The sequence below is a fragment of the Muntiacus reevesi genome, chromosome 17 (assembly GCF_963930625.1).
Source record: "Muntiacus reevesi chromosome 17, mMunRee1.1, whole genome shotgun sequence".
Classification (NCBI taxonomy): domain Eukaryota; kingdom Metazoa; phylum Chordata; class Mammalia; order Artiodactyla; family Cervidae; genus Muntiacus; species Muntiacus reevesi.
In genome coordinates, this window is record NC_089265.1 from 27,002,472 (window position 1) to 27,015,235 (window position 12,764).

The 12,764-nt window shown below is 32.6% G+C and overlaps 1 protein-coding gene across 6 annotated transcripts in view; it reads right to left on the minus strand.

Moving 5' to 3' along the window:
- Positions 1-12,764, minus strand: part of CCDC171 (coiled-coil domain containing 171) — a 314,797-nt gene that overhangs the window by 163,016 nt on the left and 139,017 nt on the right. For 5 of the 6 annotated variants that reach the window (XM_065908260.1, XM_065908262.1, XM_065908264.1 and 2 more), the window contains 3 exons: positions 6,614-6,840; positions 5,945-6,127; positions 2,786-2,971 (listed from right to left, as the gene is read on the minus strand). In XM_065908260.1, the coding sequence (XP_065764332.1) occupies positions 2,786-2,971; positions 5,945-6,127; positions 6,614-6,840 (596 nt within the window). The remainder of the gene's footprint in view (positions 1-2,785; positions 2,972-5,944; positions 6,128-6,613; positions 6,841-12,764) is intronic. The other variant, XM_065908261.1, reaches the window with a different exon arrangement.

The following is a 12,764-nucleotide window of genomic DNA, read 5'->3' on the forward strand; positions in this document are numbered from 1 at the left end:
GATGGTAAGTTATGAGTAACTTGTTTTCTGTATTTTCCATATCTTCTATTCATGATCTTATTTTGTTTTTATAAAGAAGCAGCAGCAATAGTTTATTTTTTAAAAGAAGTTTTATATACAGGACACACGAAAAACCTATTTAAGTGTTATTGGAAAGCACAAACGAATATTTATCAAGCACAAACTTACTTTTCAAACAGTATCTTAATTCTCATAAAAATTCCATAACTTTAGTATGATTATCCATAATTTTGCAGAAGAGGAAACTGAGGCTCAGAAAGCCTAAATTATTTGCCAAAGTGACAGTATTGGGATTTGAAATTGAAAATATTTGTTCCAAGGCCAGAGCTTTTTCCACTGAACCATGCTGCCTCCCACAAGAGAGCATTTTCACATTACCACCTGCTAGTTCTAATTAAGAGATGGTAATTAAACAATTCTCCACTCCTGACAATAATACTTCAGTCAGTTCAGTTCAGTTCAGTCGCTTAGTCGTGTCCGACTCTTTGCGACGCCATGAATCACAGCATACCAGGCCTCCCTGTCCATCACTAACTCCTGGAGTTTACCCAAACTCATGTCTATCGAGTCGGTGATTCCATCCAGCCATCTTATCCTCGGTCTTCCCCTTCTTCTCCTAATATTTAAGCTATCGGTATTTTAAAGAAATTAATATCAACAGCTTTTTACCTGCTGGAAGATAGTATACCTTATATAATTTATATATATTTATACCTTATATAATTCATAATATATAAAAATATAAATTATAGTATAATTAATATGATTGTATAATTAATAATATAATTATATTAAAATATAAATTATAATTATAAATTATATAAGGTATAGTATATAAGGTATAAATATAAATTATATATATAAGGTATAAATACATATAAATTATATAAGGTATAGTATACAATTATAGTATAGTATACAATTATAATCACATAATTATAAGCTATTTCAAAAAGAAAAGATTCCAATATGAGTTAAATGCTTTTTCAAAGCATGGCTAATCACTTTATCTATTAATGGGATATGGAACATAAAAATGTTGTTCAGTGGCCAATATACTTATAAAAACATTCAACTTGATGAGTAATCAAAGAAATATAATTCTAGTAACAATGATACATTGATCAAATTGTCAAAAAAATGCTTTAACAGTATCAGTAACAGCCAGCTTGAGTAAAAAGTGAAATTTACATGCATTTTAGGAGAGAATATTAAAAGTTTGCTGTAAGCCAATTGATAATATTTACAATTTAAAATATATGTCATTGTGTGTGTATGTGTTAGTCACTCAGTCATGTCCAACTCTTTGCAATCCCATGGACTGTAGCCCACCAGGCTCCTCTGTTTATGGAATTCTCCAAGCAAGAATCCTGGAGTAAGTTGCCATTTTCTTCTCCAATATGTCATTGTAGACCTAGTAATTCTTTACCTAGGAGTTAATACTAAGGAAATAATCACAATATGTATAAGAAGATTTAGCTGCAGGCTTGCTTATCTTAGAATTACTTATAATGGCAAAAAAGAAAAAAATATAAAGAATAGGGAACTGAACTAAACTAAGATCTTAAGAAATTAGGCTAATGATTTTTAATAATTTTTTTTTTAAAAACTACCAGTTTCTATATTTATGGGCCAGGAGACCCTGAGCAAGTCCACTGAACTCTTTCAATTTCATCAAAAAGATGGTAACAATAACAGTACCAATTTTACAGGAGGTAGTTTAAGAATGAAACAAAATGATTCAGAGACCACAATATAAAAAATTTAAAGAAAAGAGACCAAATATAGAGACCACAGTACAGAGCCTAGCATGAGTATGCTGCCTATCAGTAATACAGTCAATGTAAGGAAGATGGATGTAAAATCTGAATCCCTCAATCTATAACTTACTAATGATTGTGCAAATTATGTGTCTCCTTGTATCTCAGTTTTCTTATCTACAAAATGAGAATAATCCCATCAAGGGTTGTGAGTTCTCAACAAATTTTGCCTATTTTATTTTTAGCACTCATATTAGTAGTCAACTGTTAGAATAAAAATATATTAATTTTATAATTAATTATACACCCACTCTGAGTTGCTTACTGTATTTAGGTATGATATATAATACCTACTGTGTAGGCTGTGTTACATTATGTTGGTTTTCCTGGAATTAGTTGTTCTATTCCAGTGTGTATAATCTCACTAGTGAAAATTTCACAAATAATATAATCATAAACTAAAATTCTATTACCATTTACAGGCAACATCTCCAAGAGATATAACAGTTCTAAACCCATTAATGAAGTTTTCCAAGTGACAATTATTTTATTAAAACTTCTTTTTTCCCTTCTAAACACCTTTCCCACCAACAAATGACAAGGAGAACAACTCTTTCTAATCTCCTCAAACACAACCTTAATATAAGATTCAGAGAGACTGAAAACCTTTCAAATCCAAAAGACACATGGATTTTCAATGTTTGGAGGGCATAAAACAAGAAAAAGAACTAGAGAAAGGAGAAAATAAGGAAGATTAATTAAAGAATAAAATTATTACTGGAAAAAATCTCTACTTGGTTCCCAACTAACAAAGTCTACTTCTACATTTTCAATACAAGTTTGGAATTAAAAGTCCCAGAGCCACGTCTTGTTTCATCCTTATAAGCTCACACAGAATAAAATTTTGTCTCTTGGGATCACTTCCCTATTCAAAAGACAGATGTGATTCCCTCAAACACTCACCTGCAGGAAGGAAGGGACTCCTGCAAGGGGTGTTTTCCTACCTTAACAGCTTCTCCAAGAGTTTGGTTTTTGTCAGCTTCCTCACTGGAATGTAATTCAAGTCTATAATTCAATTCCTGTAGTTGCTGTGCCTGCTCATTCAGTAGCATTTGAGCCTGCTGTTCCCGAAGTAATGCGTTATTCAGTTCTTCACATGCACTTTCAAACTTCTCATGGGTGATCAATTTCTGAAAAAAAAAAAAAAACATTTAACCATAAGTTAACTGCAGTATTGTTTAATATTCAGTACTCTGTTTCCTAACATAAGGAGAATACAAACATCTCTAAATGTCTGACACATGACAAAAGTACAATTCATTTTTCTTAATTTCCTAAATCAAGATAAAAACCATCACTCAGGTTTTTAAAGCACAACAACTATACTGCCAAAGTTATCATTTTTAGTCCAATAAAATCTCAGTAAGGACTGATGCCGAAGCTGAAGCCCCAATACTTTGGCCACCTAATGCGAAGAGTCGGCTCATTGGAAAAGACCCTGATGCTGGGAAAGATTGAGGGCAAGAGGAGAAGCAGGCAACAGAGGATGAGATGGTTGGATGGCATCACCAAACTCTGGGAGATAGTGAAGGACAGAGAAGCCTGGGGTGCTGCAGTACATGGGGTCACAAAGAGATATGGCTTAGCAACTGAACAACAACAAGCATTTCAAGTTCTAAGTAAATCCATAACGCTCGGTTTAAATCTGGATACAAGAGCACTTTTTGTAAAGATAATGATTGTGAAAATTAAAGCTTTTAACAACTTCCTATGCTTTTAAAATATTACCTAAAAATCTGTGTTCATTTTATGCTACCATTCAGGTTTCCCTGGTCAAACTACCCTCTCTTGGGAAGAGTCCTTACCACATCATACCTCTCTGACCCCCACCACTACTCACACTATCATACCATCTGCTTGTATTTTCTTCAACACCAGTATCATTATCTAAATTTATCTCATATAGTTATTCACTTTTTTATTGCCTATTCACACCCTTCCACCAACCACACATTTAAGGACCTGAGCTCCAAAGGGCACAGACCTCCTTTAGCTTGCCCACCCACCACACAAAGGAGAGTCTGGCATTCAGTAGGTATCTGTTGAATAAAAGAATATGAATTCATTATAAACACCAGCCAATAAAAATCTGCACTGTAATATACAATACAGCATTTACAATATTATGACTGCTCTGGAATCACTGACAGGTCTAGACAGAGGTCATCCCTTAAGGGGTATGGAATTGAGGGCAGGACATACTTGTATTATCTCTTGTGCACAACATGTAAACAAATGAAAACTAGTTACAACAAATGGCAAGAGACATCGTAATCCCGAAGTACAAAGAACAGAAATGTTTCACAAATGACGGGTAACCTGAGAAATACGTAGAAAACTGAAAGAAACCATGCAGGTTTCTTAATCACACTGCATATATACATCTATTTAATACTGATAACTTCCACTGTTCAGTGGAAAAGAATTTGAAGTGTCAACTTTCTAACATCCCTCTATTCCCTAAGGTCACCGTACTTCTTTGGGTCTTGTGAAAAAATATTTTTGTACTTCAACCATTTACTTGTCACACTGTTTTAAATTATTACTTCTTGCCATCAGAACATTCTGCTCTTTACACTCCACTTGGCCTCTATAAATGACAATCTTCATCATTTTGCAGGACTTCTCATTCCTCCAAAATGCCTCCTTTACCTAAAAACTGAGCTAACTTTAGCCCCTCTCTTGTCCATGTATCCCTCCCAGAGATTGGCTCAATTCTGTTCACTCTTCTGTGAATAAACAGGGTCAAACAAGTATAGCAATGCAGAATAAGAAAGAGATGGTGTGTGGAAGCAGTTGTATGCAGCTAAGAAAATCTAAAAAAGAAAAAGATAATGGGAGTTAGCTTTTAAAAAACAAGTGTCAGTAGATGAACATGGTATTCCAAAATAATACAAGTACTGAAACACTTTCAGCAGGTAGGATGTACCCCTTTATGTTACAATTTTAGCCTAAGTTGAAGAAACTATTCTGTTTGCCTCCTACCCACTTGGACTGAATTAAAAGAAAGATGATGATTTAAGACACATTCCCAATTGTTTAAGAGGAAAATAACATCATTTTGCCATTTATACTTTTTAATATAACAATCCTTTATTAATATAGCTAGATATGAACATTAACCACTACAGTAAAGTAGTTAAAAGTTTGAGTTTTAGAGTCAGAATTATGAGCTTCAAATCCCATAATTTTCACATACTAACTGTGTGACTTAGGGGAAGTTACTTAGCTGTCCTGTATCCTACATGGTTTACCTGTTTAAAAAAAAAAAAAAAGGATAAAAGTACCTATTGAACTATTGTTGACATGAGAGGACTAAATGAATCAGTTAGGGTCAGTACCTGATACATGATAGTAAATTGATCATAAAATGTTAGAAATCATCACTTTATGTTATACTACATAATTGTATATCAAATAGAAAAATTATTTATCTCATTCCTTCAATTATTACTTCAATTAATCCTATTTTTATTTGTACACTTCAGTGAAAGTAATTCACACTAAACATTTCTTGGTGCACATTCTTTGCATTTTCTGCAAACAAGTTATTCAACTAAAGTTTATTTGCTATAGCAGTATCATTTCCTATGTTTCAGTCACAGTCACGTTTTAACAGGGCTATGAGCTCTGCTGACAGACAATCAGTACTCCTTTAAGCATCTGATGTAACTTTTTTTTTTCAGTTTTCTTTACTGAGATGATTCTAATGATTCTGTGCTTTTTATTTAATTAACATATAACATTGCTTAAGTTTAGGATGTATGACATATTGATTTGAAACACTTCTAAACTGCAAAACAATTACCACTGCAGCATTAGCTAATCAAGTCACATAATTATTACTTCATTTTGTGATGAGAATATTTAAGTTCTAGTCACTTAGCAAGTTTGAAGTGTATTGTTAGGGCATTTTAGAAGGGAAGTGTTCTAAAGAAATTTTATTGAGGGGACTAATTTATCTGAAAAATATAAAAAATTAATAAAAACAAACATACATTTGCTCTCTGACATTTTATATACATATTATATGTATATGATATATATTTAATATCAGGAAAGCGCTTACCAAAGCAATGGCTTTAAAAATCATATATACTTACAGACTGCTTAAATTCATTTAATTGCATTTGGAGACCCTGGGCTTTGTCAAGCTCCTTCTTCATTTCATTCACATTCCGTTTCAGTTCTGTGACCTCTAAGCGCAGTGAGCGACGCTCCACTTCCGCTGCATGCAGCCTTTGTGTAAATCCAAATATTTGCTTCTGTAATGATGCTGTGCTTTTCTGTTGTCAAACAAGAGCAATTTTACAAGAAGTAACTACAGATTTTCTAAGAAGTCCACAGCAATGACCATTTTACCAAATTAAATGTAACCTGGGATACACAGAGAACAATACCAGCTCTTACTAAAACTTGTTTAAGTGAAAGCTTTATTTTTTATATGATCAATAACTTGTCTTACATGAAATGAACAACTGAAGGAAAGAAATAATCTAGATGATTAGAAAATGTAATAATTACTTCTTACACAATTCTGTTGCAGTATACTTACAGAGAACAGTAAATTCAGAACTCATTCCAGAACATGTGTATTTTGATATTATTGCCACTTATTTGGAGGTGCTTTCATTTATCATATTAAATGATTACATGAAATCTAAAAGAATTTGCACACACTTGTGTACAACTAATTTAAGCTACAAATAAACTTGACTTTGAATTAAATTTACAAGTTCTAAAATCCCTATTTAATGAAATTGCATACATACCAAAACGGGCACATGGCCTTGCAGACCATATTTCAGGGCCAGTGTGTTTACTTTATGAAGTCCACGGGCCAGCCTCTGAACCAGGGAGTCTTTTTCTACATATGTAATACTCCTGTTGCTGTGCAAAGGTATACTGTCCATTGCCAGACTGATTTTATCCATGAGTTTTGCAAAAGAATTCTTGGCTGCCCCTATAAGTAAATGTCCACAAATTCTGGAATTTGGATCTTCAAAAGAAAAAGAAAAAAGGCACAGAAAAACAGGACTTGTCGCATGTTCATTTCACAATACTGCAATCACAACATAATGAAAATATTTTCTCGATTATATAATTCCTACTAACCGATAGCAATCCATTCAAGAAGCTCCCTCCGATATTAATTTTCACTGAGTAGGAAACAGCCCACCTACTAAATAATGTATCTAAAGAAAATCTGCATGTATTTACAGTATTCCTTCATACTGAACACTATGACACTAAAAAGTCATCATCAATCTTTTGTTTTAAAACCTACAAATTCATTTTCTATTTATAGCTACTGAAGCTTATTACCTTAATGTCACACTATTTATATTATCAGAAAAGAAAACACAATTTGCCTTATTCTAAGGCAATTAAAATTTTACAACTACAATTACTCATTTTCCCAGAGGATTTTGGTAATCATTCCTCTCATATAATGGACTTAAGGTCCCAGCATATCCAACATGGCCTGCTAGCTGCTAGATTCATCAGGTCTGTAATTAATAATTGTGTTTAATGTTGATAAATAAAATTGTCAGTGTTCTTTCTACTAATTGGTATTCCAGATAATGGTTAATAGGTTTATTTAGGCCTTAATAAAAGTCGTGTAATTTAGTTTTCCCTCTGCTAGGCGGGTCTTCATCTGTCATTACTTGTCTTACGATACTATCCATGTAAAATGACGAACATGAAGAGACTGTTTAAATAAAGTAGTATACCACTCTACATTTCAAGCTCCTCTGCTGTTGGGAGTTAATTTAAATCTTGTCTACACATCAGAAGAGCAAAAAGAGTGTTTGGCCAGTTTTCTCCAAGAGAAAAGTGTTTCATGATTCTAAGAACACACATGGTGGACACTGAGAGTAGCAGTGACTGAGCAGCTGATCCGTCCGTGGTTTTCTGTCAAAAACTGTCATCTCACGGAAGCCCTCTGCTCAAAAACTTGAGACTGTTTTCTTTCTTTATTCCTCAGTTTACAAAAGGAAAGATGAATTTCTAAGTTTATGCAGCAGTTAGAATCAGAGAACCACACTTCTCAGAAGTTACACGTGAACTAGAAATTGTTAATTGGATAAAAGTACAAAACCCTTATAAAACATCTAGATGGATAAAACATCCTCGATGTAGAACTGATTTCTTTCAGCTGTTGATGCTTTGGCTTCTAAGAATATAAGGAAAAGTAAATTTAAAATATGTCCTCTGTCATAAATATGTTCTCTGAGAAGCCCATGGACAGAAGGCACAAAGTATAATTACAATACACAGTTCTTTTCATAACAGATTTCTTAAATAAATCATGAATAAAAAATTTAGTAGGTTTATGTAGAATAAACATAAAATGCAGAACACTGTAAAGAGTTACAAAACTATAGGATGTATTTAACAGGTTAAATAATTGAATAAACAGTAAAATTTATTTGTTATAACATTCAATATAACACATCAATTCTGATGTCTATATATGTACTCCCTGTTTCTCCAGCAAGCTTGCAACTCCTTGATTATTTTCATCTAATAAACTTTCTTTGTCTTTACAGTGCCAGTCTAGCATATATAGGTATTTTTAACATGTTTGTTGGATTAAGTTATATTTCTTTTTGCTTCTATAGTAGCTGCAATAATGTTGAATACAAGAACGCATTCAATGATACCAAGAGAAGATGATTAACATTAGCTTTTATAGTATGTCAAAAGTTATTCTTTCTAAATAGACGGGATAAAGGCTCATTGTTATAAGAAATTTTCAGGAATACAAAGGTAATAAACCTATTATCCTTTAGAAGAAAAATCAACTATAATTAAATTTTAATGAATGGTAGGGCTTTTTTTCCTATATCACAGTAACGTATAGACACTAACCACTCTGAGAGGTGAAATGAAGTGGCAAAATAATTTCACAAGGCATTCTTTTGAATTTATAAGAAGTGGGAAAGAGGCATACACTCCAAGTTTCTAACTGCTACTTTCGATGAATTACAGAAAGCATATTAAGTAATTTATGCTTTGATGAATAAGAAGTGTTTTTACAATTTACTTCACATCATACAGTATAGAGTACAATTAATTCAATATTAAACAGGTGAAGAAACAAAAAAATCCTCTACTGACATAGTTGTAGAACTATTTGTGTAATGATACAGAAATAAGGGGGAAAATAAAGTCACTGAAATTCCTTATGTCTAAACCTGTCTAGACTGCTTAAAACATTTGACTTGTTACATTTAACAAATTCTTATTTACACTAAATACATTTGTTAATCATTTTTCCCCTAATTCAAGAAAGAAGAGGACTCTATGTTCTGAAATTACCTTTTCAATAGAAGGGGCAATATTGCATGACTAAGGTTAATATCCTCAAAACAAATTCATAGAGAATTGTTTTGACCAGTAGTCTTAAGCTAATATGCATGATATACAAGGAGTTCTTATAATTCTATATGAAACAAACACACACCCCCATATATGAACATAATGAGTTAATTTGTAAAAGAATATGAATGGGTATAGAACAAATGAAAAGATATGCAACCTAACAATCAAAATTATAAATAAGGAATAATATAGAGCTTTCTTTTCTCTTTCAAATTGATAAAGATGAAAAAGACTGTCAAAACTTTGTGTGCCAAAGATACAATGTGAAAATCAGAATTCTAAGTACTGTTTATGGAACTGTAATGCGAAGAAACTTTTATGAAAGGAAGACTGACTATAATTTCCAAATGTAAAATATGCAAACTCATTTCTTAGGACTTCGCCAAGGCAATAATTGCACAAGTATAAAATGCTTTTATGTACAAATATGCTAATCACAGCATAGTTTATTATAATATTACTTAAAATAATTTAAAAATATGAAAAAAATGTCAATATCCATCAATAGGGAATTCTCAGTCAACTATATACATATAAACAACAGAATAAGGGAAAAGTGAAAGTGTTAGTCGCTGAGTCATGTTCAACTCTTTGTGACTCCCATGGACTGTAGCCCAACAGACTCCTCTGTTCATGGAATTCTCCAGGCAAGAATTCTGGAGTAGTATGTGATCAGATATAAATAATGAAGTACACTTATCTTACTGACATAGAAAGAAATCTATTATCCAGTGAGTAGAAAAAAATTATAATGAGACATGATTATATGATTTTCTCATATAAAACTGCATGTGTTGGTGTGTATATATGCTTATACACATGTCTGGAAGATTTGTAGAAATCATTAAAGTGTTAAGAATGATAGGGATAGCCTTTTGGGTGATTTTTTTTTTATTTCTTCTGTGCAAGTTTCTATATTGTGTCAAGTTTTTATACCATGCATAAACACTTTTACAGAAATAACACAAATAATTTAAAAAGCACTGTATACTGGGACTTCCCCAGTGGTCCAGTGGTTAAGACTCCACACTTCCACTGCATGGGGTACAGGTTTGATCCCTGGTTGAAGAACTAAGAGCCCACATGCCACAGGGTGCAACTAAAATAAATAAAGCTTTAAAAAAAAAAAGCACTGTATAACTGCCTTCCTCATTCATTCATTAAACAGCTAGTGATAGAGCAACTCATATGTATGAAGATACTGTGCTAAGTAAGCAATGTGGAGATGTGATCTATAACACTGATTAAAAATCAGTAGCTCTTGTTTCTATAAGTGTTATTTGTAAATAATACTATAGATATAAATGACCAATAACAGGAGTACTCAAAAACATACCTTGACTTAGACAGATGCTATTGAGGGGAATGATTATCAAAAGCAGGGGTTTATTGGTCATGTTTGTCCCATATACACCTTTGGTAGCCTGATAAAACCTACGGATCCCCTTCTTATAATAATACTTTTAAACATGTTAATTCAAAATATATAGAATTACAATGAAAGCAAATTTTATTAAAATGCAGTTATCAAACAATTTTAAGGTTCATGAGATCCAACCTGTGAATCCTAAAGGAAGTCAGTCCTGAATATTCATTGGAAGGACTGATGCTGAAGCTGAAACTCCAATACTTGGGTCACCTTATGCAAAGAACTGACACATTGGAAAAGATCCTGATGCTGGGAATGACTGAAGGTGGGAGGAGAAGGGGACGACAGAGGATGAGATGGTTGGATGGCATTATAAATGCAATGGACATGAGTTTGAGTAGACTCCAGGAATTGGTGATGGACAGGGAAGCCTGGCATGCTGCAGTATGTGGGGTTGCAGAGAGTCAGACACAACTGAATGACTGAACTGAATGTATTAGATATAAGATAATATATTTAAAATATATTATATATTATAATTATTATAAATATACTATATAAATATATTATAAATATAAATATGTATAAGTTTATATGTTTAAATATAACTTATATATTTAAATGTAAATATATTTATATATGAGTTTTACATATTTATAAATATATATTATAAATATTATATAAAGTTATAAATATTATGTGCATTATATATTTAAAATTAATATATCAACTGATTAAAATTAATATTTTTTAATTAGCATGTGAAAGTTGTTGCTTAGCCACACTAAGAACCTTGACCTATGAGCGGATCTTTATGAAGGCATTAAACATGTCAGGCTAGCATCAATTTTTTTTTAATATTTAGAAGTGATGAAAACCCTAACCCACAGCATTTACTGCTACAAATGTAATTAAAGTTCTTATAGTTCACTTTACAAGGCAGAGATAGGCGTTTCTCAAAAAATATTAGAATACACCAAGGCTTTCAAATTCTTAATATGTATACACTACTATATATAAAATAGATAACCAACAGTAACTAACTGTATAGCACAAGGAACTATACTCAGTATTTTGTAATAATCTATAAGGAAAGAAATCTGATAAATAATATATATGTATAACTGAATCTATTTGCTATAAATCTGAAACTAATATAACACTGTAAATCAACTATACTTAAATGAAAATTTTTTAAAAATCTATTGTGGAAAGTTTTTGTTCAAAATTCAGTGAGTTCATCTTTGGCTAAGTCAATGCATTCAATAGATTTATATCAAAAAGTTAGAAAGATTGTGAATCTATGATTCGCATTAGATGCTATAAAGACAGAAGGAACTTAACACTTTTGAAAGAGTTCTGAACTGTTTTCAGGTGCTTACAGGTTGCTCTTTCAAAGAAGTAACAGGATTTTTTACTTAGGGAGTACTGGAAAGCAACATAGAGTGAAGAACACAGACGCTCCACTGGATGGATGAACAACTACTAGGTGTAGGGCTGTCCTGAGATGTGGTCAGCTGCCCTGCATCAGTATCCAGCTATACATAGAAGCCTGATAACAAACCATGTGTGGGATAATCTATTACTGATCACCAAAAGATGGGCATAAACAATATCTAGAGATAGTTGTAACAACTACATTATAATTTTTAAATAGCTGTGATTTTAATTAGTAACTAAGTCACCATGCTGTTAATATTATCATGGTCTGTCATCACCATGCATAACTGAAGGAAATGTTGAAGTTCATGAATGGTTAGTAAACCAAAATGTAATTATTTTTCATTCACGTCCATCAATACTCCCCCTCTGAATTCTATCCATGGACCATTTTGAGAAAGGTTCTGTGAACCCCAGATGAAAGAATCTGTGCACAATTCAGGAGACTCAGGTTCAGTCCCTGTGTCGGGAAGATCCCCTGGAAGAATGGAATGGCTACACACTGCAGTATTCTGGAATTCTGTGGACAGAGGAGGATGGTGGGCTATAGTCCATGGGGTCACGAAGAGTAAGACATGACTGAGCGACTGACACACCTTATCTAATAAATGTACTACTCAATCATAAATATGCATCCTTGAGCCTCTACTTTTCCATCAGCTTAAACAATAAGGAAGCTATATACCTGGACTACTCCACTCTAAAAACTACTATAATATGCTCTC